The 27,394-nt window shown below is 40.8% G+C and overlaps 1 protein-coding gene across 1 annotated transcript in view; it reads right to left on the reverse strand.

The window, feature by feature from the left end:
* DKK2 (dickkopf WNT signaling pathway inhibitor 2) overlaps positions 1–9,942 on the reverse strand; it is a 55,173-nt gene extending 45,231 nt beyond the window's left edge. Inside the window, exon 1 of the mRNA XM_024206553.1 lies at positions 8,956–9,942. Within this exon, the coding sequence (XP_024062321.1) occupies positions 8,956–9,213 (258 nt within the window). The 5' untranslated portion in view covers positions 9,214–9,942. The remainder of the gene's footprint in view (positions 1–8,955) is intronic.
* Between the last annotated feature and the right edge of the window lie 17,452 nt (positions 9,943–27,394).

The following is a 27,394-nucleotide window of genomic DNA, read 5'->3' on the forward strand; positions in this document are numbered from 1 at the left end:
CTGAGCATTTACAGAACAGTCCACCTTTGTCATTGCTAAAATGTATTAAAAGTTGTAGTATTTGCACTACATATGTGCAAAGAGCAGTTTTCAAAGATTCATAACTGTCATATGAACACTATCATATCAAAGACTGTAAGCAAGTCCCATAGGACTGAAGCAAGTGCTTAAGTGATTTCTTGACAAAGGGCTTAAAAATGTTATCTTCCTTTCCTCCAGTCTTTACTCATAGAAAGTCCAAAGCAGTTAAATGAGGAAGCTTTTTATTTTCATTAATGATTTTAGATATGCTCGTTTCAGAATCAATGACTTCTGTGTCTATATGCCCAAAGGAACTAATAAATCATAGATGGGTATGGGACCTGCCACAGAAACAACGATTATTGTGAGAACCATAATTATGATGGGGAAAAAAGAGAAAGCACTGTTGATTTGTACTTTGGCCATTTGGTATAATTGTATATGTCCATTTATGTCTCCTTCCCCAAGGCAGAATGTAAGGACACATTATGTATTTGTAACATGAATTTTTATAGCTAGTTCTAGAGCTGTGTGAAATTTTCACTATGAAGTTGAAAAACTGAAATTCCACTGTTTTCAAGTTTCATTTTGAAATTTAAAACTGCCCTGTTTTCATGAAATTTAAAGAGAAAATGGTTCTTCATTTGCAGCAAAGATAACATTTAGGGCTGTCAAGCGATTAAAAAAGTTAATTGTGATTAATTGCTCTGTTAATAATAGAATACCATTTATTTAAATATTTGTGGATGTTTTCTACATTTTCAAATACAGTAATTTCAATTACAACACAGAATACAAAATGTATAGTGCTCACTTTATATTTATTTTTGATTACAAATATTTGCATTGTAAAAAAAAGTGAACATTGAACTTACAAATGTAGAATTATGTACAAAACACAACTGCATTCAAAAATAAAACTATGTAAAACTTTAGAACCGATAAGTCCACTCACTCCTACTTCAGCCAATCGCTCAGACAAACAAGTTTGGTTACAATTTGCAGGAGATAATGATGCCCACGTCTTGTTTACAATGTCACCTGAAAGTGAGAACAGGTGTTCGCATGGCACTGTTGTAGCTGGCATTGCAAGATATTTACCTGCTAGATGCACTAATGATTCATATGTCCCTTCATGCTTCAGCCACCATTCCAGAAGACATGCGTCCATGCTGATGACGGGTTCTGCTCAATAAATGATCCAAAGCAGAGTGGACCGACGCATGTTCATTTTTGTCAGACGCCACCAGCAGAAGGTTGATTTTCTTTTTTGGTGGTTTGGGTTCTGTAGTTTCCACATCAGAGTGTTTCTCTTTTAAGACATCTGAAAGCATTCACCACACCTTGTCCCTCTCAGATTTTGGAAGGCACTTCAAATTCTTAAACCTTGGGTCAAGTGCTGTATCTATCCTTAGAAATCTCACATTGCTACCTTCTTTGCATTTTGTCAAATCTGCTGCAAAAGTGTTCTTAAAATGAACATGTGCTGGGTCATTATCCGAGACTGCTATAACATGAAGTATATGGCAGAATGTGGGTAAAACAGAACAGGAGACTACAATTCTCCCCCAAGGAGTTCAGTCATAAATGTAATTAACAATTTATTTATGGAACCATGTCCTCTGGAATAGTGGCTGAAGCATGAAGGGACATATGAATGTTTAGCATATCTGGCACATAAATACCTTGCAACGCCAGCTACAAAAATGCCATGCGAACACCTGTTCTCACTTTCAGATGACATTGTAAATAAGAAGCAGTCAGCAGTATCTCCTGTAAATGTAAACAAACTTGTTTGTTTTAGCAATTGGCTGAACAAGAAGTAGGACTGAGTGGACTTGTGGGCTCTAAAGTTTTACATTGTTTTGTTTTTGAGTGCAGTTATGTAACAAAAAAAATCTACATTTGTAAGTTATACTTTCACGATAAAGAGATTGCACTACAGTACTTGTATGAGGTGAATTGAAAAATATTATTTATTTTATCATTTTTACAGTGCAAATATTTGTAATAAAAATAATATGAAGTGAGCACTGTACACTTTGTATTCGGTGTTGTAATAGAAATCAATATATTTGAAAATTTAGAAAAACATCCAAAAATATTTAATAAATTTCAATTGGTATTCAATCGTTTAACAGTGCGATTAATCATGATTAATTTTTTTAATCGCAGTTAATTTTTTTGAGTTAATCGCATAAGTAAACTGTGATTAATCGACAGCCCTAATAAAATTTCATTCAAAGCAGGTGTCATTGAGGAAAATTAAGCCCCTTTTTGATCAAGGATGGATCTGCAATGAAGACATGAACATTCGTGTTTTCACTGTAAAAATTAAAAGGAGAATTTTGCAGACAAAACATCACCTGGAACAAAATTATGAAAGTTTTCCTTCTAAGGACTTTGGCAGTTGTGTGGGGCTCTCCATGTCATTGGAGTCACAGCTCAGGGAAGCTAGTTTCAATCTAAGGGTGCCAAAGGCACAAATCTAGCCCTTAAAATTTTTTTCAAAAGGACCCCCTGAGGCTCTTCTAAGATTAACAGCCTAAATGTACACAGGACTTTACTTTCTTTGATAGTTCCTTTAATGCTTAAGGATCCTTAGACAATTTACAATCTTTACACATCTGACACTTCTGCCATGGGCATGATGCACACTATTAAGCATGGAAAGCATCAACCAAATGGCACACGTACTGTGGGGATGAGGAAAGTTTGGTGAAGGTCACTAGGGCAAAGCCTACTTCTTATAAAAAGTGTCCTGGGATCTGGCCACAGATCTTTAGTGTCCACACAGAGGAGGCCAGGCCTCTGCTTTTAAAATAAAAATCTTTTGAATAAAACCTTAATTCTTGAGGTGGCAAAGCTTAAAATAGTAAAGGGACACATGAAAAAACAAACTCAGGAACTGGTTTCAAGGGGTCCCTGTTGGGCAGAATTAAATACCTACTGTACTATGTGTCCTGGGAAACGTAGTTGTAAGGCAGTCAGTAATAAGACCCAGAATGCTTAATCAACTAACAGAATAGGATAGAGATGTAGCATGCTGCCAACAGATACAAATGCTCAGTTTTATCTAAAATTAAAACTGTCTATCATTTGCACATACAAAGCTTCAGCTTAACTGAGCTCGGGTAGGTGCTAAAAAAAAATCATTTTCAGAGGGAAAAAATGTTATCAAACTCTTTCTCACCATTTGTCTGTGTGGTCTATTGAGACGGTTAGATCTTCAGGAGAGGGATAGTCTTTTGATATGTGTTTATGCAGCTTCTAGCACAGTGACACTCCAATCTCAGCTGAAGGCCTCTAGATGCTACTGTTATACGAACAGTCATAAATTATAATAAATAAATATAATACTATTTTACGGGAGTTCTTCCTCCAAATTAAGATGTTAACTAAAAATTAAAGGGGGCTCAAAGTGAGACATAGAAAGGAAATAATTCCTGCCCAGTTCTCCAATAGAGAAAGAAAGAGTTTCCTCGGCCACTTAACAAGATTGCTAACAGTCAGCCAGTAAGTGTCCAGATTCCAGACAACTAAAGATGAGGGCAAAGAATAATTTCTTTGGTGGCCTTTATGGATGCTAGCAATTCTGGTTACTTACATAAAATTATTGTGGCTGGATATAGTGCTGGGTACTGCAGTTAAATTATTCTTGATCCTGTGGTTAAATAATTGGTGCTGTCTTGGTTGTTAGCAATTCAAGATACTGTGGTTACATTTTTGGTGTCTTTGGTACCTTTTATTGCTGTGTTCTCAGGATACTGTGGTCAATTACCGAGTCTCATGCTGTTTTACTTTCCTGCTACTAAGAAATCTCATCTTAGCATTTTCTAGGATGTCACAGTTCATGCTGGTAATTATGTCCAGTTGGGAAACACTAGTATGTAAATGAGCTGGTGAATATTAGAGCTGTGCAAAGCTCTGCCATTTTGATTCAGCTCAGATAAAGCTTATAGTCAACACACACACACAAAAACCAAAACCAAAACAAAAAAACCCCATCTGAACTCACAAAGGTTTGCTGGTTTCAACGTCTTATGTTCTCCACTTTCCTCACTCTGTTTCTCCCTTAGCTAGCCTTTTTTACCCACTCAATTTCTCACTTGCTCTTTCCTCTAACCTCTTAACCCCTCGTTCTTTTCTCTTGCCCAACTCAAAGCTATTGCCCACTCCCTCAAAAACTCCCACCACCACCACGAAAGGGTAGGCCCATTGAGGAGCGGAGATCCAGTTCAGCTACTCAGCATCTTCTCTTTTGGCCAGCTGCAGTGGGAGAAGGGACTGGACTTGGCAGAGGGAGGAAGGAAGAAGGGACCTGTAGCTGGGGTTAGGGAAAAGTGTGTGGGGGGGCTACTAGGACCCATGCATTAGTAAAGGAAAGTAGTTGCAGCTAGTAGGTGGATAGAGCACAGCAGAGAGGATGGAGTCAGAAGACGGGAGGGACCTATACCTACAGTAGTGGATGGAACTCGGAAAGGCTGAAGCACAGAGAGTGGAGAGTCTCTAGGAAAGAGAGGGGTAAATGCAAATTGTGGTGAAGTGAGGTACGGAGACAGCATACAAATATAGTCTCACTGAAGTCAAGGGAATCTTCATTACTTTCAACCAGGAGTAAGAATTTTGCCCATAAAAGTGATCATTTCAGAACAGTGGGGGACAGCATGGGAAAGCTTGCCCTGCAATTGTGTAAACTATACACGATACGTGGCTAGAAAAAGTCAATTTGCAGTGCTGTTAATCTGGCATTTTTCATTAACCTTAAATTTTTTTAAAAGATTATAACTCTATAATCATTCTCTCAAGAAGCCAGAATTGTAGCTGTTCCTAGAGTTCACACATCTAATCCAAAATTAAAAGAAAAGTGAGAGGAGGTGATGACATGTCACCAGGCCCTCTTAGAATAGCACATTCTTACACTATTCCTGCTCACTTGATTCAGGAAAAGAAGCCATTGATTTCACTGAGCCTCACGGAGCAGCAACTAACCTAGGGCCTGATTCTGCCGCCTTTCCTTGTGGGATTACTCAGGTGAGTCAGTAACACAGAATCAGGCCCTTACTGAGTAAATGGAAGCGCATATGGCCCCTATGTCTATATATTTTCCCTAGTGTGACTGCTTGTACATTTTACACTTTTGTGAAAGTGGATAAACAACCATAAAATGAGAAGAGGAATGACAGGGATGAAGGGACAGCCAAAATCCAAATAATTTAGCAATTCTATGATCTCTCACTCTCTGTAATTTAAAAACTGCTAAATTATGTTATGCCTATTTTTAAAGAAATAATGCTCATTGTATAGGCATAATTGTGTTCAAGAATTATTCAAAAATCATATTCCTCCTGATTGCCCCGTATGCGTATGTCTACACTGGAATAAAAGACCTGAGGCATGCCCATGGCTGGCCCAGGTCAGCTGGCTTCGGCTCTGAGGGCTTCGCCTTGCAGGATAAAAATTGCTGTGGGGTCTCAGGCTGGAGGCCGGGCTCTGGGATTCTCCTCACTCATGGGGTGCAGAGCTAGAGATCCAAGCCAAGCCTGAACATCTACACCGCAATTTTACAGCCCCGCAGGCCAAACCCTACGAGCCCGAGTCAGCGGACCCAGAACAGCCACAGGTATTTAATTGCTGCGTAGATATAATCTCAGACCAGATTCTGCTTGCCTTACTCATACGAATATTCCCATTGACTTCAATAGGAGCTTTGCCTGAGAAAGAAGTGCAAGATCATCCCTTTCTAAGTGAAAGCATTATTAAGTGTCAATTGCTAGAGGAAACATATCAATATTCCAGAGAAATCATGGACTATTAACACATTCATTTCTTTAATTGATTAAATTAGCGTCAATCCTAATCTTGATGCCGCAGATCATCATAGGATGTAAATAAATGTAAGAAATGCACCAAAGGCATACTGGTCTAACCAAAAAAAGAAACACACACACACACACACCAACAACTAATTGTTGGCTATCATTCTCTTGTTCAGAGTGAACCAAATTCTTTGCTGGAAGAGTTCTGTTGACTTCAGTTGAGTTCTGCCAGTTTACACAAGCAAATAATTGAGCCCATACTCCGTAGCTGTCATAATACCAAAAACTAAATTTTATTAGTTTTTCTTTGCACTTTATGCCCTAATTATTAGAAAAGCCATTTTCTATTTCTACATAAAATAGAAGTCTCAACATTTTAATACCAAGGAAATAATAGGTACTGCTATTTTTATCACACTATCAATCCCGCTATGGAAAAAAACATTAGCGAGAAAAATGTAGGAAGCGCTGCTCTTTTAACAAACATATCAAGTTCCCACTACAGTGTCCAATTGTCTAAACAAATCACGGAAGAGTACTAATTTAATAAGCTCTATTTTAAGAAAATTATTAAAATGTCATGTTTTAATTGTTTTGTGATATACTATACCACTGTTTAGAAATTCAGCAGCTTACCAACTCAAACCATAAATGTCAACAACAAAAAATGAACTATCACCACAAGATTTGTTGTTGTTTTTTTACTGAAGTGTTGTGTTAATTATCTTCAAGAACGAGAGAAAGAAATAATGTCTAAGAATTACTGGTTGTAAATCTCAGCAATTTTCATGGCTATCCAACCCCACACCTAACGATGTAGCCACAAATGAGGATGAAGCTTCATTAATGAGAAAATATAATGAATACATTACCCTCTCAACAGGAGCCGGTCCTGTATTCCTTGCTCAGGATAAACAGCCATTGATTCTAATGGGAGTTTTTCCTGAGTAAAGAGTGCAGGAATGGGGCTCCTTGAGCTAAATCTTGTTTGCCTTTCTCAGCCACGGAATCCATTGAAATATTGACACTAGTCACATGAGTAAATTGAGCAGGATTTTGGCTGAAGGGATATATTTGTAGTGCAAATTATATGAAAACAGGATCTGTAAACTAAGTGGTATCTTCTTTCCCACTAAGGACATTTATAATGATATAAAGGTGTCTCAGTGTGCTTTGCAGTAGAGCATCACTAATTCATGCTAGTGACTGAGAGCCATTATACATGAACGAATAGTTCAAGTTAGCAAATAAGGGCCCAGTCCTGCAAATCTTACTCCTGAGCAGTTCCACTGACTTCACTGGGACTAGGTGAATAGTATCAACATGTCTTTAGCGCTAAAGACATCTTATCCTGAATAAGGGTGGCCATGTTAATACCAAATAGCTAGATCCTGTCTTCCATACTCTTGTTGTATAGTACATTACTGTGGGAGCAGCAGCACAGAAACTAAGGGACTGCTCAGAGAGCAAGATATTATGGGGTGCGAGAATGGGTGGCAAAATCTGCCTCTTGGTGATTAAACACAGTGAAGAAAGCAAGGAGAATGAATAATAAAAATGTACAGTGCTCCTTTATTTGGTCAACGGTGAGTTATAATAAGTCATACTCTATTGTTTCCTAGTAAATGTAAAAGTAGTAAGAGAATGCAATAATCTTAGTAATATGAGACTTCGCTACAACACCTGCTATTAAACTTTTGCTCAGAGGTAAGGAATTCTGTGTGAATTATAAAACAATTGTGGTGTCTGAGAAGGGAAGCTACAGAGATTCAAAAATCATGTAATTAGCTTAAAATAAAACCCTAATCACATATTGCTAGTTTTGCATGCACTCATAACAAAATAGCTACATCCAATTATTAGGGAGCTGCTGTGAAATAATTCAGTGAATTCAATGAATCACTTGAATTTGCAGCTTCTTCCTTGCTTTAAACAAAGATGTGAACAGGACAGGGACCCTTCAGGCACTCAGTATGTTTCCTCTCCAGTGCTGAATGTTGGCAGCTCCCTTGCCGCAACACTGTCTGTTGCTTATGAAAAGCAGCTGTATCTGGAGGTGCTACTAGTGTCTGATTGTATGAAAACGAATATTTTCCAAAGCAAGATAATGCATGCTCTATCTATGTCATTTTTACAATCACTACAATGTGCCATTCAAGTGGAGACCTAAAAGACAATAGAGGGCTGATGACTTAAAACGCTACTTTATCATTTGCCGTCCAGGAAACACAAATGCAGAAATGTTTCAGTCAGATTTGAGTGTATCCAAAGCAGGAGGAGGAAGGAGTTGTTGTTCACAGCCAAATCGGGTTCCCATCCTACTTTTGTAACTGTAACTCCTTTTTATTTCAGCTCAACTTTGCCCTCCCCATCCTGAGGGCTGTCATTCTGTCCCCAGCATAGCATGGCCATGACCAAAGAAAACATCTGCAAACATTGTGGGGTGTCCCAGAGTGAAATATGCAAATCTTTTCCTACCTCACCCTAAGCACATAACTATGCACAAGAATTTTGCTAAAAATATTGGATTAGAAAGCCTTCTGACCCTCATTAGTACACTTTCACGCAAGATGATTTCTCCTGCTCAATCTCCTACTTGTGATTTTTATGAAGGGTTTCATTTTATCACTAGCAACATCGTTTTCACTTTGAGCTCTAATTTGACATCATCTGTTCAAACTTGACTCACTAAAATAAATAGCAAGCAACTACATCCTTTATTCATTGTTATTATTAATTATTATTATTAATGGTTTTATTTCCAGCTGTCTTTATGAGCAATTCCAGCAGAGAAATGCTCAAGGCAATCATTTAAGATTACTGACTCCCTGAGTCAATTTTTGATACTTAAGAAAAATAAAAGGTTTAAAACCTTATAAATCCCCCCCTTACATCTACTCCTCTAAAAACAATGTTGTCTTTGACAGTCTTGGAGAAGTGAATTCATTTCATTTTGGAAGGAAAGCTCTATCAAGAAGAGAGGGACTACAAATCTGACTTTTTTTAAATATAATAAAGTTGAATGTTAGACCTATGTGAAGTAGAGAGGGAGAGAGATCACACATAAAAATAATGATTTACACATTAGTGAGAGAAAGAGAGAGATGTGTCCTACCTCTCCTTGCCGATGATGGTGCTTTGGAGTTTTTCCCATCTGCCCTAGGATTTTGCCCTTCTTACTGCTCCCAAGTGCCAGTCCCTGGTGGATGCCTGCAGATCTGTTGGTTGCCTGCGTTGGAGCCTCCCCCATCAGGGTGGACTTGATGGAGTTCACCTTGGAGCTGGAGCTGTCTAGCTGGGAGCTCTCCACCATCAGGATCACGGCTAGTAAGAGGAGACAGCAGGAGCACTTATTCCATATCAGCAGCATCATCTCCCCTCCCCACCAAAAAAGGATTTAAAAAACAGCAGAGGGATAAAAGAAAAAAAATTCTCCCAAAGTTTGTTAACAAAACAACTCAATAGATTTCAATGCCACACGCTCAGGAAACCGCTGTCCTGGGAGAGACAGGAAAAAGAATCCCCTAAAAAAAAAGTACAGTCTATAGGAAATGAGCAACACTCAGATCAAGTGAAGTGACGGCTTTTTCCTCCAGATTCTTGAGAAGTTCAGGAAATTTTTTAGTGACTGGAAGCAATAAACTATGAGGCAATTGCACCCAGGAAAGCTTCCCACCAGTGGAGTCACCCCGCAGGTTTGCTCAAACTTCAGACGAAGAGTCAGTTACTTATTTCCCCCCACTCCTCCTCTCTTGCTACACAAGTCAGCAGGGAGAAAACTCAAACCAGATCCAATCCAAGCAGCACCGTCAAGGGCTGGGATTAGTTTTGTTTCTCTCTCCCTCCTTTTTATTCCCCTCCCGTCTTCTTTTTCTTTCTTTTGCCTCAGCCTCTGTAGCCAGTGTTTGTGAAAAGGACACGTTCTCCTCCTACAGACTAGCTGGTGCTGGGGTGAGGGGCTCCAGGCATCCGGCAGACAAGCAGACAGGGTGAGTCCTGAGGACTGAAGCCCTGGAGTCGGGATCACACAGGCAGAAACAGACAGACATCTAGACAAACTCACTGACAAAGTCCTTAGCACAGAGCTCCACACACACTCACTGTTCTCTGACAGTCTCTCACTTTGCTCTCGTCTCCCACTGCCCCCTTTACTTTTTATAGCTTTCCACAATGGATTTCTCTTTCCTCCGCCCCCAGTTCAGAGTGACAACGAGTGAAACTGACTCTCTTCTCATCCTCCCCTTGCACCCTGCACCCACCTTCCCCACAGCAGATCTTTCTTCCCATTTTGGCTGGGAGACAGGAGAAGTATCCCCTGTCTTTAGGAACACAGGGGGCTGTATCTGTGTGTCCCACTGAGCAACCAGCACACCTCCTGAACACATGTACATACACATAGTGTTTCAGGGGTCAGCACACCCAAGGACACATATCACTTTTCACTTGACTATCTGTAAGGCTAAGATTTTGGTACTAAGGCATGGTGTTCAGAATAAATCAGGAATTTCAATAAAGCCCATGGTGAGTTTGTGCTGTGGCGGTGGCTCTCTCCTGCAGGTTTGGGCCCAGCTCCATAGGCAGTGGAGACAGAGGTGAGGGGGGCAAAGGGCCATGCCCCCGACTTTTAAAAACCTGGACAGGAAAAAATGTGCTGCAGCGTGGCCCAGTCAGCCCGCCTGCCCCCAGGTCCTGCTCTGAGTCATGCTGTGTGTAACGTGTCGGCCAGGTCCTGCTCTGCACTCTGCAGTAGAACTCAACTTCCGGCTGCTGAAACTGCAGCAGTAGCTCCTCTTGGCACCAGGGACTGGCCAGGTCTGGCTTACAGGGTGGACCAGTCACTTGAGGTCTGGTTCTTGCTGGTAAGGAGCTGTAGGGAAAATGGGACAGGGCTCCAGCAGGGTCATGCTAGTGGGAGAGGCTCCCTCAAGGGTTCTGGGAGGGTCATTGGGTGACCTTTCTGTGACTTCCTTCCCCCCCCCCCCATCTGTGCTGTGAAATTTACTAAAAAAATTGTGCCAAAATTGTAGCCTTAATTATCTGGGATGCAAGTAAAAGTTGGATCCTGCCAGAAAATGCTGCATTCTGCTAGATCTTGCCAATGTTTATACCCAGGCGCACAAAATTCCACTGTCTAAATAAAAAATGTCCAATCATTAGCAGTGTGCACAAAAATTCCACACTATGAGACATCTCGGCACTAGCTCCACAAAAACACGGATCCAGGACATGAATCCTTCTGTATCCTGCCAATTTTTGTGCCCAAGCCTCTCAATTCCATTATCCAAATAAAGAACACATCCAACTACTATCAGTGCACCAAAAAATTCCTGAATACAGCACATCTCGGTGCTGCAGTGCCACAAACTTCTGGATCTGGGACATGGATTCCGGTAATTTGGGCATGCTGGTTCCCCAAATCCCACCACCTAAGAACCCATCCAACTGCTACCAGTGTGCTAAAAAATTTGAGTGTATGGCACATCTCTGCATCGCAGCACTGCAAACAACCGGAGACAGGCAATGGAACTGGGGACTTGGGTGCAAAAATCAGCAGGATCTGGCAGGATTCGTCTAGATCCGGCTTTTACCTTATTCTTATTAACTGAAAGGGACTCACTGCAAAAGACTCACCATCTGTACTGCTGTGGAGTAGTTACAAACCCTTGATTCCTTAGTGAGTGTGTGTGTGTGTGTATGTATAGTGAGTGGCAGGAGGGGAGAGAACAGTTTTTCTTGTAAGTTGCTTATTTACACACTTAAGTGTAAGCAATAACATTTTGGGAGGTGAGGGGAGTTCAGTAACTGGGTTTTCACGTATTCTTTTCCTTCCACGGGGCTACTCATCTGAAATAGAATCAATCATTTCCACTTATTATAGCCCTTTACATGGGTAGGGGGGGAGGAATAAATGAAATTTCATTTCCCTTCTCCCTGTTAAATCAGCAGTTGTGTGAGAGGAAATCACTAAGGCATGCAAGGAGGAGGGAGGGCAGAGAGAGGAAAGCCCCCCGAACCAGCATCCTTTATTCTTGTAATTCTGTGAGCTCTCTTGCCTGGCTGTGAAGCTGTGGCTAGATCCTTTTGAAGGAGATAAGGAGCTGTGTCTCCAGCAATGACCTCATGTGAAACAATGCCTTGTACAGGCTTTTAAAAGAACACAGAGGGCTGTTTCTGCCAACGTGTCCCAATTTTAGGCTTTGTGGTAATCTAGAAGGAGCTCCTGGTAATGGGGAAGTAAACCTATAAAAACTTCAACTCGAGCCTTTGATATTTTTTTAAACACAATTTTACATGGAGGAAATTTTTTAAAATCTTTTTTCTTATCCAAAGAGGTTATCAGCTTCAGTACTCATTTTTAGTATAGATGGATTTAAAATTAGTTTCATTTCTCAGAAGCAGCAGATCAACTATAGAGCTTGGATCTTAAATCCACAGGGTCCTAAAATAAATTGTGTTGAGTAGTTTAGAGTCTGATTCCAGGGTCAGATAAGTCCTTGTTTTGTACTTTAAAGATGAAATAGAGTTTATTATGGTCAGTACAAAGGTTTATAAAAGTTTCACATTTTCCCTATCTTAGCCTAGTGGGGAGGGAATGAAGGTGAAATGAAACTTCATTAACAATCTGACAGAGTTTTTCTTGCTAACAGCATTTGTCTTTTGCCCCTTTGTGGAGCCATGGATAAGGTTAGGAAATGAAGGGTGATTTTTGCATTTGCATCTGTGTATAATCATGGAAGGCATTTCTATAGGAAAGTTCCTAGCAGGGAAGTGCTTTGAAATTTCCTTAGGAAGGAGAAAAGAATTTTTTCCCTACCCCCCGTTTTGTTCACACACCTTTCCCGCATGTGATCTGCTTCATTGGAAACCTGTGAGAGAAAGCAAGGGCAATCATCTATCAGGGCAAAAGCAAAAGGCTACTTCTCATGAGGGGACTCATTCAGTTCGCATATGGATGAGCCTCTTTTCCACTTAACACCAGTCTGACTGGGAACTGGGTGGCAATTTAATGTGTTGAAAAGATCCTTCTCTGTAATAAAAATTTTAAAGCATTTGAAAGAAACTTGAATTTCATAGAAAACTAGTGAAGTAAGATCTGAACAGACTGCACACAGAAAGATCCCTACAACGCTGCCAGATAGAAACACCCAATCAGCTCTGAGACTCCTGGAGGCACACACACAGGCATACTAGCCCCCCATTCAAACATAAATCGCACTGAGATGGACAGACACACAGCTCACTAGTTTATCACTGCAGTGAGAGACGTCCTGCATTTCTTTCCTGCAGTCAGAAGAGTTCTCAAACGGATGTGCTAGGAGCTGAGATACTACAGAGAACAACTACCATGGAAGTCACACCTCTTTCCAGTCTTCACAGTGGATTTCACAAAACAGCCTTCCCTTAGCCTCAGTCTGCAGAGCTCACTGCCTTGTGACAAAGGAGCAGAAGGATAAAGTGGCGAGGTTTTGCAGGCTCTGCTTCCCATCTCAGTTATCACTCCCCCATGGTATACAAGATCCGTTTAGAACTCTACTTAAGTAAACAAACCTTCCCCCCGCCCCTTACTTAAATTGATGACATAACTTCTACCAGATTTTTGGCTTATTGATCAGAAAGCTATGGGTGATTATACTAGACAGTCACGTGGGATGGAAAATGTGATCCTTCACTGACAGTTTAATTATTTCGTAAGCACCTTGAGGGACAGACAGTGTCTCCTCTATGCTTTGTATAACTAGGAACACATTGTAAGCACTCAATAAGAGTCCGAACCTTCTCCCACTGAAGTACATGTGAGTTTGCCTATTAACTTCAGAAGTAAGAGAATAGGGCCATAAGTGAATTAATTTATTGGGACTGTGGATCTGTTGTCCTCAATTAGGAAACATTCCCACTGACTTCAACCTGATTTTTGCCTGAGCAAGGGTGCAGGATCAACTCCCATATTAGCATTCACTAGTATTTATTTTTAAAAATACATTTTCTATTTATTTTAATTAAAGATCAACAGAAATAGACAAATCAATGATGAGCAAGTTTATTTGGAATATTGCCTCTTATGGGATTATAAAACTGTGGCTGAGAGAGAAAAAGAAATACCGAGAGAGTCCATGAAAATAAAAGCTACAATCTAATTACCTGTTCCAAGTAACCACAGCTCTCACTGAACTCAGTGGCAATTGAGGGTGCTGAACATCTCAGAGGAGGAACTGAGCACCTAGCTGGATTGCACTCTAAATATGATGATTTGTCTTTAAATAAAAAAAATGCATATATCATGTACGTAGCCTGAACATGAACCAAATGACAAGATTCCCATTAGCTTCTATGCCCCTGGGTACAGGTTCAAAGAAAAGAGAAAAATGTGGGGTTCCAAAGGTGGTATAATAGATAGCCAAATACATCCTATTACCATTCTACTGAGTTCAGTGGAGGGATGAATCAGAAATAAATGTGACCTAGGATAAGCACTGTTCAGAGGATGGGAAAACCAACTGAGAATCCAGCAGTCCAAAAGGCTAGAACCTATTTTATGATAGGTTTCTTACATGAGATTCTTTGGAGTGAAGATTGCCTTGCAGCATCCCACAGGATTTGGAGAAAAGATCTGCATGGTCTCTCCTTGACAGTTCATTTTCTCCATGAGGACTGAAGATGCAAGTTCTGGGTTTCACTCTAAGTGCAGGAGGGCTAAGGGGCTCTCCACTTGCTCAGGGTGCAGCTTTTGCTCCTACCACACCCCCATCCCTTCCCATAGCTCCTATCCCCCTCTCTCTGCTCCTATCCACCTCTGTCCTGGGTCCTTTCTCCCTCCCTTATGCTCCTATTCAACCCCACCAGCTCCTGCTTCACTTACTATCTGCACCTATTTACCATCTCCAGCCTCCTCTGCAGAGGATAGAGCATGCTCACTCACTCTCTGGGGATGGCACATGCACAATCTAGTCAGCACCAGGAACTGTGAGAGGATGGTGCACGCTCAATGTGAATGGAATCTTCAGATAATTTAGAAGCCAGATTAAGATCGTCTCTACTGAGCATGCGCAAACAGATTTTTCAAAAGCTCATACCTTGGCCAAATTTGAGGAAATTTCCACAGGGACAGCAAAAGGAACACTTCTGACATGCCCCTTCCCACATACCCCTGTCAAGTCCCTGCTCCGAAGCATGGAGGTGCTAAAGCTTCTCAATGAAACAGTTGTACTTTATGTTTTAAAAACATGGGGGAAACAATGTATTTTTTAAATCACAGTTGAACTGATTTATCTTACACTCCTACCCCTCTCCCACAAAAAACTAAATCAGCATGCAGCAAACACCTGTCATGGAAAATTTCTGCCCAAATGGGAAAAGTCTGGCAAAGTTATAGGCAATTGAAATAGTGTTTTATAATGTGAAGTGTTGGGAGACTATTAAGTATAGGTGGCACTACCAGTTCAGCCTAGAATACTAAGAATATTGCTCTTTACACAGAAATAGCTGAAAACTCAAATACTGTAGTGAATCCCAGCAAGATGCAAGCTAGGCTGAGGGCTAACAATAAGGTTGGTCAAAAATTTTCCAAAGCTATTTTTGACAGTAAATTGGGTTTTCAATTAAATAATTTTTTTCAATTTCTATTTTCCACAGAAAATTTGGAGTTCCCTAACGATCAGGCTATGGAGTCACTCACTTTCTCTCCCGCCCAGTGAATGTTCTTGTTTTCACCAAGAAAGCAAAAACACTGCTTTGGGCTGATCTGAAACAGAACATGTTTTGCTTTTCGATTCAGCCAGTGAACCTTAAAAATCAAACACACACACACACACACACACGATTAGTGAGGGAAAAGTAAGCTTCCATTTTCCCCTTCAGGAAGAGGACAGCTTCAGAAGTTGAAATGTGATTAACTAAAGCTCTCTTATTTCTAAAAATGTATGCAGATATCTCCTTGATGGATTTATCCCTCAAGTTTGTCTCTGGACATTAATGTTTGCAACTTTAACTGAGCCTCTCTTGTTCTCTGGGTACTAGGAAACCATTTTAGTTGTTGTATGAATGCTTTTAACCATACTGTTGCACATAAAAAATACTTTAGACTTATTCTAGAAATATATTAGGGTGTTTGCTTTAATTACCGCTGGTCATGTATTTTTCATCCAACCATCAAATGGACTTTTTTTAAAAACTAAAAACTTTTGGAAAAAATATTCCAGTTTTATGATTTTTTTCCCCCATTTCCCTCCCCACCCTAAAACTTCAAAGAAATGAATTTTCGACATTATGTATTTTAAAAAGTTAGTTTTTCATAATTTTGACTTTTCCCCTCCTTCTCCCTCTGTGTGCCACAGAATGCATTCATTATGGCCAATTTGTTTGTTTGTCCACTTTTTCATGTCTTTCCTCTTCATTTTTCCTTTTGTCACTCTGAAACTTTTTAAGAGATGAGGATGTTCTGAAAAAGTTAGACTGGTAGAAGAAAAATTGGAAAGAAAGAAGGAAATTAAAAAAAAAATCCTGGAAATCATTTTACTCAATGACAAACAGGAAAAGTTTTTAAACACGCTTTTTGCTTAGTTACGGGTATTAAAATTTGGTCCATATTTTGACAGCTGATGTCTTTTCTGATTTTATTTATATATATATATATATATATTAGTTCAAAAGTGGGAAATAGCCCTTTTTCAAGGGAGTTGCAAACTTTGAGTGAAGGGATCTCAAAGAGCCTTTAACTGGCTAAGGTGACAACCTATATGTGAAAAATATTACAGGCCAGATTCTAATCTCACACCTTTTACACTAGTTACACCATAACTCAATTGACTTCAGTTAAGTTATTCCTGATTTATACCAGCTTGAGTTCAGTTTCCGGTCCTATGTTTTTATTCCCCTTAAACAAAATTACCTGTTCTAATCTGCTTTTAATTCTGTGTAAAGCATTGTGGGATACAGATTATATGAAAGACATTATATAAAATAAAGGTGTATTGTTTGTGCTTTTTTTTTATTTTTTAGGTTCTCCAGCTGCATTGAATTTCCACCGCTCCCTGCAACAGCTCTCACAGTCCAGATATAGCCAGTGCCTCCCTTAGCACTCCCACTCGGGCCAATTCAGCAGTTTAATTTCTTATTGAAAAACACAATCATGGTCATAAAGCAGTTCCCAGTTTTGTCTGGGTTCACTGAAGAGTGTTAAGGGAGAGGTAACACTTGATACCTAAAAGGAAGGAAAATAAACTGACTTCCAAATGCCCCTGCTGCATAGTACCTTTGCTGCCTAGGAGCATTTCATATTTGAACATCGCTGTGCACTTTCACTTTCTATATTAACGCCAATGAAAATTCTCATGACAGACTAGCACGAAGGGTCTGATCCAAAGACCACTGAAGTCAATGGAAAGATTCCTATCATCTTCAGTAGGCTTTGAACTGGGGCTCAGATCCACAGAAGGGACACAGGCACCTAAATCCCAGATTTAGGCACCACTACAATTCACAAAACCCCCGCTTGGCTGTCACCTAATCCTATAGGCACCTAGCGTTACTCTGCAGCTAAAGTGTTGCTGTAAAAGTCTCTTATGAGCCTAAATTTCTGCCTGGACAGAATAGGTGTCTGGAGACCTATTACAGGACTGCCCTTCAGAGTAGGGTTGCCAATTTTGGTTGGACATATTCCTGGAGAGTTAATCACATGACAATCTTTAGTTAAAGATTAATCTTTAATTCCTGGAGACTCCAGACCAACCCTGGAGGGTTGCCAACCCTACGTCAGAGGAATCCTCAAACTAGGTGAAGGTAACACCTATCTTGCCTCTGGGGCCCAATCCAATAGGTGTGCTTAGTGTATGCCTACTAGATCACAGCCTATTCAAAAGGCGTAAGAGTAGGAGGAGGTGGTGGCTCCTGCCTTTTAACGTTTAGCCCTGTAGTCAGAGCATACACATGGGTTGTGGGAGATCCTAGTTCCATTCCCCCCTCTGCCACAAATGTGCCCTAGCTACAGAATGTAGCTCCCAGAAAGGGAACAGGAGATGTTATGTTCTGATAGTTTTGTCTAATTTCTAGCACCTCGTTCCACATAGGAAGGGAGGGAAAGGATGCATTAATTTATAAAATGGGTTAAAAGTCCACGTTGACTTATTCAAACAGGTGTGTATTGAGTTTTATTCTTGTTGCTCATTACATGAGTTCACCTCCTTGATTAAAAACAGTACAGAACAGTGTAGTAGTATTAACTAACTGCATGGTAGCATGACTGGCTTGGCCAATTACAATTCAGGATTTACATAGCTCATTTGTTAATAGTTGTTAACCTTTCAGGGTTGGGAATCAGAATTTCCCTGGGGCAAAAATTGTTGGCCAGGAATATGCCAGAAACACGGTGTGTTAATGTCCACCCTGTGGCTATCATTGATCTCTTCCAGGACAAGCATTACTCATACATGGAAACTATTTAAGATTTGGCATTTTGATCAGCCAAAGATGAACTTGGTCAGTAGAAGTTTACAATTTACATGAAAGGAAGATCAGGACAATTAAGCGAGTCATGGAGTTTTATCATTCGTGGTTACGAACCATGAATCTATGACTAATCACAAGGAAATGTTTCTAACTATACCCCATCCCACACACAAAATAAATGATCAGTATCGACAAATATCGCTTTCAGAAACTAAAATTGGGTTTCTAATTAATTTAAATAAAATTATCCCAAAACATTCTTAAATATACCTTCACCCATTCATTGAATTAAAAGTGGAATCCAAATTGTATTGATTACCCTTTCCACTACTCTGTTTATCTCAGATCCTATCAGAGAGAAAGAGGAACCAAAGGAAAGATTTTGGTACAGAACTAGCTAGTTCCTTTCCATTGATGGGGATGCAAAACTGAAACGGTCTGTCTTACTTCAACGGTAATCATTAGGTACCAGAGCGGAAAGCAGCAGATAAAAGGGTATAGGAAGATTTAGTCACATAACCAGTCACAGTGAAAAAGGTTTCTATTCCCTAAAAGTTATTGTACTATGTGGCAAAGAAAACTATGCTATGGTAATTAAATTTAAAGATCAGACAATATTGTTACATGTTGAATAAGTACAACAGCGCTGAAATCCATGGAGTTACATTAGGGATGAATTTGATGCATAACGTGTATTTTTCACTATTAAAGAACTAGCTTTTTTGCTTTACACGGCACCAGTGATGGAAAGTAGCCATACGGAGGTCAGGCTAGTCATCACAGTAGTGCTTTCTGGTCTGGAAAAAAAAAAATCTATGTATCTATAAATCTGGCTTAATTGACCAGTCAGCCATGTTTACAGCTGCTTGGCATTGCTGATCTGGTGGCAGCTGGAGGAGGTTGATGGATCCAGCCCAAATACTTGGGATGCAATCCTGGCTCTACAGAGTAAGTGGCAAAACTCCCATTGACTTCAGTGGGGTCAGAAATTCATCCTTGGTCTCTTGGAATCACCATAGAGTGGATTCTTTCACCTACCTCTATTGGAGAGAGAAGAAAGAGGCAACAGACTAGGACCAGGAACAGAAGGGAAGAAGCAGTGGTTCTGTGGCATGTTCTGCTCCTTCCCTGACCTTACAAATACCCCTCTGCAGGACTATGGCTGAACACATGCTCTTCTGAGCGCAGAGAATGCCTGAGCAGCACTTTATCAGCAAAATATGGTGTATATGTGCCACATGCAATTTTCAAAGATCATAACACAGTCAAACTAAAGCCTAATTTTGCTGTAACACTCAAAGCCATACCAAAGGCTGTTTCCTTACCAAAATTTAACTGTCTATCCCCAGCTGCAAGAGATGCAGAGTTGCTAAAAAAAGCTTGAATAATTATTTATAGTTGGGAAAGTCTGTATACCCCAACTTCCCTCATACTCAAGCAGCTAAACCATTTTCGCTCAAACTTCCCCAAGAAAAATAACCTTAAATAAAACTCAAACCTCAAGGACGAAAGCTTCAGAAAGTTATGAGGGGTGGAAAACAGGGGTTAGAAGGAAACTAGCTATAATACATACTAAGAAAACTGTTATTTTCACACTTTTTTCTGATATTTGTGGAATCACATCTGAACATTTTTACATGAAGTAAACTCATAAGGTCATTATGTTTTCTGCCTAAAACTAGATAGGGCAATTTTGAGAGTTAAATGCAAAATGTGAAAATAGAAAAAAAATTAACAGTGAAAAATAAACAGTCCCCCAATATTTTTCACAGAACTACCGAATGCAGTAAGATGTTAAGTCAGTTTCAAGAACAAATCCAGGAGCTCATAGACTCATAGACTTAAAGGTCAGAAGGGACCATTATGGTCATCTAGTCTGACCTCCCGCATTATGCAGGCCACAAAAGCTGACCCACCCACTTTCCCTTAACTCAGCTGTTGAAGTCTCCAGATCGTGATTTAAAGACTTCAAGTCGCAGAGAATCCTCCAGCTTGCGACCCCTGCCCAATGCTGCGGAGGAAGGCGAAAAACCTCCAGGGCCTCTGCCAATCTACCCTGGAGGAAAATTCCTTCCCGACCCCAAATATGGCGATCAGTAGAACCCCGAGCATACAGGCAAGATTCTCTAGCCAGACCCACATTTTACCAGCGATGGAGCTAGAACTCTGAGTGTGGGGGAGGGGGGTATAGGCAGGATTAACATTTCAGAGCAAATAGGAAAGTAGGACTGCCCAGGGCACATCAGAATAATTGGCTTAAAAGTTGTGCTGTCATCTCAAAAACGTTCTGAAAAATGTGCAAATGCTTAATTACACCTAACCAGACTGTCCTGAATTCTGCAAAACAAGGCTATGAGAATAGGTTCTCCTATGATGTTTCCACTATTTCTTGCACTCGTAAGGCCAACAATACTGTAAGGACAGCCATTCTCATAGGGATAAACTTGCTGCTGTGCAGAAAGCCAGCACAAGGCTTATCTATGCACCATTTAAGTCCTATTTTAAGTTCTTAGGACTTAAGGAGGGACTTCTGGGGTGGGGGGTGGTTAGAGAGATAATGTCATCCTTAGGATTTTGGCTCTTCCCCATCCTTTCCAAGTTGAAACTAGGACATATAAAATGAATGAAAAATACTGGGTTAAAAGCCCAGCATTCAAAACTCTGAAAAGGCTTTGAAATATATTGCAGTGGTTTCTGGATGTAGTACATTATATCTACAGTGTGTTTAATCTGGAAACATCTCAGGTATAAAGATCTAGCAGTGTCTCTTTTTTGCCACAGAGTTCTCCTGTCTTTCTGTATGATCATGCTCAATTCTGTTTCCTAGTTTTCTTTAAGGATAGGACTAAATTGATATTGTAATGAGCTTAACCATCTAGAATGTGCTAAACATATTGTCACCTTAAGTATATTTTCATGAAATCAAAAGCAAAGTGCCAAAAGACAGTGAAAATTCCTTGGTGAGTAGATACTACAGTCATGAGCACGTTAAATAGATAAAATATGTTTAATCCATCCATCCCATGCAGATATTTAATCTCTATACCACATTTGCTAAAACTACTTGTTATTTATAATTTCTTGTTAGACTGCCTTGTGAGACCCATTTAGGTGTAGATCAGGTCACTGTGGAGGAACTTGTTTGATGTGAATGAGGGAAAGAAAACATAATAATTGTACATAATAAAACCAAGAAAAATAAAAAAACAAACAATGGCTCAGTTTGGGTTCGGTTCAAGATTGTAGAGAAGGTTCAAGCTGGTTCTCATTCGGCACAAAAACTTCCTTCATCCTTGCTTGAAAGTCAGCTAGATGGGCAGTTACAAGAGGGCACCAGACAGTAGTGTCAAACTATATATATTTTTAAGGGATTTATATGCAGTGTCCAGATGAAGCAAGTACAAGATGTCCAAAAATTCCGACTTTGGTCTTACTTTAGATTGTTTTTGTTTTTATCTTCTAGGCAGAGGGTGCAAATACAGGATACCAACACAATGAGCTATTGCTGCTACATTCCCACTATTTCCACAGCTACTTTCTTCTGTCTGTATCACCCCGTGGTTGTGGGTGGGAGGTCACTAAGGAGAAGAGCTTGTCTTTCAAACAGGGTCAGCTAATGCCTGGCTAGTCTAAGAGGTGGGGGAGGGTGCAATTGCTATATCTCATCTAATTTGTTTATCCAGTTCCTTCTCTCCTTCACCCCCTCCCACATCCCCTGCCCAGTTTCCTTCTCTCCTAGCGTCACTCAATGGAAGAGCCCTTCCAAATTCATCCCTGGAGAACTCCACTGAAATCAGTGGAATTACAACAGAGTGCATTTGGTCCCTTGCCTTTTTCACTAATATCCACCATGGGCAGCTCCATGTTTCTGCATAACAAGTACCAGAATATTGAAAAATTACAGCTGCCAAGAAATGCAGAACAAACAGATTTACATGTTTTTCTCTTTATTTCCACCATTTGACCCTTGCTTTTTAGTCCTAGGAGAAACTGCAACTATATTTACATGTTTAATCTAGAAGAAATGTTAACTTTTGTTTACATGGCTATGGAGACTTTGATCTTTGACTTTGGTTTTCTGATTTTTTTAAAGCAAAACAATGTATTAATGAAAACATTGAAATTGTTGGGTTTTTAAGAGTATTTCCAGTTCATGTTTTTTATTCTTTCAGCTCCTGCTAGATCAACTTTGGCTACCCTGAAGTTTTGGAACTTTAGTTCAAAGTCCAGAAAATTAACTTGTATCCCAACAGGGTAGGCACTCAAATCACTCAGATTGCCCAATTCATTTCAACCCTGGTTGATTCTGAATCAGCACAGAAGTATCTGGCACCAGCAAGGAGTTAGAGCTTTGTTACCTACCTAAACAATTATAAAGTCCCAAGAATGGAGAGGAAATCTGGGGAGCAAGAAATTAAGGATTTTGAAGAAAGAATATGCTCTGGGCCCCCATACCAGTAAGAATTTTATATTTTTTTCACCCCTAACTATATGTAAATAAATTGTTGGTGATATACCATTAGAATGGTCTTTAATGTTTCTTCTGCCATTAACTCAAAGAATTTCTTGCAGATTGAGGATAAATGGTCACTGATACTGAACTATTGCAAAAAAGAAAAGATTGAGTGTGATCTGTTTTTTATTGTAGACTAACGGGATTGGGACTCACCACCTGGCGCCTCCTACTGGTTGTTTCTGGGAATTAGCTCTGTCCAGCGGAGCGCCCCCTCCTGGTGGTGTCCCGTCCGTCGTCTCTCCCTCAGTAGCAGGGTAGTGTGGCCCAACGGCCAGAGTTCATATAACTCCCCTCAGTAGCGGGGTAGTGCGGCCCAACGGCCAGAGTCCATATAACTCCCCTCAGCTCTGAGGTAGTGCAGCCCAACGGCCAGAGATGTAGGGGACCCGGGCCCTCCCTCTCCACCGGGTCCCGACCCAGGGCTCTCCTAATGGTGGGATTCCCCTTGCCGTTGGCTTGGCGGGGATCCAGCCACAGCATGACGAACGTCAGTGTTGCGCTAACGCGGCTTGTCCCTAAAGTTCCCTTGGGTCACTTCCTACCCTCAATGTCGCGGTCTCCTCCGGAGACGTGGGTTCCAGTCGGTTCCCCTCTGGCGGGTCCTCCATCTAAGGTGCAGGGTTCAGGCCCGCTATGCTGGCTCCTGGAGCCTGGAACGTGGGCTGTTTCTCCTCGGGAGCTGGCTGTGTGCGTCCTTCTCCTCCGGTGGTCAGCCCCAACTGAGCAGCTTTGCAGGCTCTTATACCTAGCCTCCAGTTGGAGCATGCCCAGCAGGGCTTCCGGGGCAGGGCTTCCTCTGCCAGGAAGGAAGGATTAACCCCTGCTGCGCCAGTGCGGGGCCCGCTCTGCCCCGTCATATAGACAAATGATGTTTGATGGTAATTTTGCAATTCTGTGTAAATTATACCAAGTCTTTGTAATGGGATTGCACTCACACCTTGCGAGCACCCCCTGGCCGAGTGCATGTGCCTGCACACTCTCTCTACCAGTTTGTGGAGGGTCTTTGCTGGCTCAGCCTGCGGCCAAGTCACACACAGTCTGTATGTGAAATAAAAACAAAGCAAACCCCTTCTGGGGTACAAGTCCAGCTGGGCCTATCGCAATAATGTCTCTTGATCTATAGCCCTATCTTTGGGCTCGTTTCTCAATCAGTCCAGCAGGGCCTATCACGGTACCCTGATTTGAACTGTCTCAGCCCCTTCTGGGCTCTCTCAGGGCCCAGTCCAGCCTGTCAGAGTCTTATACAGATGTATCATCCTTAACTATCACAAATGTGTATAGTTCCATTTTAACTGTATTGCATTACCTGAAAGAGACTTAGTTGTTCTACATTGGCCCTAAAGGAAATAAAAAGGATGTTTACTGTTCTAATATTTGCTTACCAGTATTTGTCTTTTTACAGAAGCTATTCATCAAATCGTATATGCCCTTTCCCCTAGATACTCCTTTACTTCTCAACATCACCACTAGTTTACAGATGACTATCAACTGTTGAGAGGAAAGGAAAGGAGAGTTTTCATGGTAGCGGATTGCTGAAGATTTGATTGACTTCACGACATGGAGTTTTTTGTGAAGCTATTTGTGGCTGTAGTGAATACTAAGAGGTTTATTTTCTTCTGCTATTGCATCTCACCAGTAAACTCTTGTGAGTGGTGGACCATCTATCACAAGATTCCAGAGCCAAGTGTAAAAATGAAAAAAGAAAAAGAAAAAAACAGAAAAAAGAGGAGATTGGGGAGATTTGGAAAAAATCTCACTGGAGCAATGGAGGCACCACCACCACAGAAAAGAACAAATGCACCTTCCTCCTTGGCTAAGTTTTGCCAGTTTCACAGTCGCCAAATGATTCTATATGCACAGGGAGATTTCTATGCAGGTATCAAAGAAGTAGAGCTCAGCTTCTTGTAGTTAAAGCCATTGGATAGTGTCTGCATTCATTATTAAGGGAAATCAAAAGTGTCTCCTTGAGGGAAGGCCAAGAGTCAAGTCCCTCCGGGGGGAAAAAAAAGTAATGACCATCTTTTTTCATAAATTCCAAGACCAGAGAGACACTCGTGATCATCTAGGATGACTTCCTGTATAACAGGCTATAGAAAATGCTTGACTTTAATAACTTAATTACATTGCTACTCAGTTTTTAACCTTAACATTTTGGGGGATGATCACTGAGAAATTGGTGGCTAGTTAATTACAACATCTGGTATCCTCAAATTTTTATGTTCCAGTCACTCAGATTTCGATCAGGCTCTGACATGGAAGATGCATTATCTTGGTGGTTGTTGACACACTCAGGACAATGCATAGAGATCAGTCATCTAGGCTGATATTGCTACATCTACCTGCAACCTTCAGTGCCCTGGACCATGATCTGTTACTTACTTGACAGCAGTGGGCTAGAAAGAGTTGCCTTAAAGTGTTTTCTCCCATTCCTTTTAGAGAGGTTACAGAAAGTAGTGTTATGCAACTACTATTCCTCCCAACACCTCCCAGTTATGAAGTACTATGCTATGGTAACCCATATCTTTGACATCTCAAGGCTTAACTACTGCAGCCTGATCCATTCGTAGCTAAATTCGAAAGCCATCCAAAAGCTCCATCTGGTACAGAATGCGGCAGCCCATTTAGACAGAGCAGAACAGAAGTATATTACTGTATTCTGTACTGGAATATAGAAATAACTATTCAACCCAGATTACAATTACCTCTGGATAGAACCCTCTCCCACCCACCCAAGTTTATGTGTTGCACTACTGTTCTTTTTAATATATAGGAAGAAGATGAATGTTTCTGGAAGGGAAGAATGATAGCTTGGAATGTTGTACAGCAGTTTGAGTTCAACTGTACGGAGTTCATAGAAATTAACTCGTCCTTTCAGGATGCTCTTGAGATTATCAAAACTTCACTCTCAACAGCAGATCTCTGGGAAGAATGTAAACTGGGAGAAAACACAGTACATTCCTCATTGTCAGAGCTCCAAAGGATCTTTAATATAACTCCTGTCAGTTTGACAGACCTTGAACTTCCCAAGACAAATTAAACATCCAAGTAACACAGAACTTTTAAAGCAAGAATACACGTAACCTGTTTTGGACTAGATCAGGGATCGGCAATCTTTGGCACGCGGCCCGTCAGGGAAATCCGCTGGCGGGCCGGGACCGTTTGTTTACCTGCACCGACCACAGGTTCGGCCGATCGCAGCTCCCACTGGCCGCGGTTCGCCGTTCCAGGCCACTGGGGGCTGCGGGCATGGGCTGAGGGATGTGCTGGCCGCCGCTTCCCGCAGCCCTCACTGGCCTGGAACAGCGAACCGCGGCCAGTGGGAGCTGCGATCGGCTGAACCTGCGGACGCTGCAGGTAAACAAACCATCCTGGCCCGCCAGCAGATTTCCCTGACGGGCCATGTGCCAAAGGTTGCCGATCCCTGGTCTAGATGATCTCCTGAGGTCTCTTCCAACCCTAATCTTCTATGATTCTGCTATATTACCACTTAAAACAATATACTGTGCTGTTTGTTCAATTTCAGATTTGCTAAACACTGGGTTTGCTTTCAAAGAATAATCCTGTACAGCGTATGCAGATACTATCTCTATAGCTGGGAAAGAAAGTTAAGGATGTGTGGGTTTTGGCTTCAAAATTAGCCATGCTTTAGTAATCTAGTACACTAAACTGTTTCTTATTACTAGATCATGCAAGTACTCTCCCATTCCCTCACAAGTCTGACACTTTTCCAACATATCAATAACAAATGTTCTGTGAAATATGACTTTCTGATGAAGCCCACCCTGATTTTTATTGTGGTCTTAAGCCACCAAACTTGAATATCAGATGTATTTTTAAATAAAGAAAACAATCTAAAAAATTCTTGTTAGTTCAATACCCCAAGTTTGATTTTCTTCTGTAAAAGGCTGTCTGCTTAATCCTGATTGAACAGATTTCAGTTTGTTGGCTCTATCAAGTGACTTAGGGAGAAGGTTGGTGTCATGTCCCTCAATGTAATTGTTTGCCATAGAATATGGTTTTGAAGGGTTTCAGCTTTAAAAACAGCTGTTTTCCTTTTTAATACAAGCAAGGCTTGTCAAAGGAATTTTCTCAAAGGGTTTAAATTTCGTGAATGAATTTTATAAACACTTCTGAGATGTGGCATAACAAAAATCTTTGTCTTCTATATCAGATTATTTGATATTAATATTGCCATGGTGTCCACAAGTCTCAGTCAGGACTGGGACTCCCTTGTGGTAGGCACATACAGAAACACAGTCTCATCCCCAAGGAGCTTACAAAGTTTAAAAAGACAAATGACACATGATAGATGGGGGAGAGGGATACAATCATATAGTCAGTTTTCTTATTCATTTTCAGTTTTTTAAATGATAGTAAATAGACAAAGTATCATCTATCCCCATCTGCCTCTAAGGCTCACCCTCATTAATCATCTGATTTTTATAGGCATTGTGGCAGAGGTGAGTCTTGGGGAGAGATTTAAAGGAGAAGAGGGTAATGGCCCTACAAATAGGGTGACCAGACAGCAAATGTGAAAAATCGGGACAGGGGTGGGAGGTAATAGGAGCCTATATAAGAAAAAGACCCCAAAATTGGG

Source organism: Terrapene carolina, unplaced genomic scaffold (assembly GCF_002925995.2).
Source record: "Terrapene carolina triunguis isolate 2854851 unplaced genomic scaffold, T_m_triunguis-2.0 Scaffold706, whole genome shotgun sequence".
Taxonomy (NCBI): domain Eukaryota; kingdom Metazoa; phylum Chordata; order Testudines; family Emydidae; genus Terrapene; species Terrapene triunguis.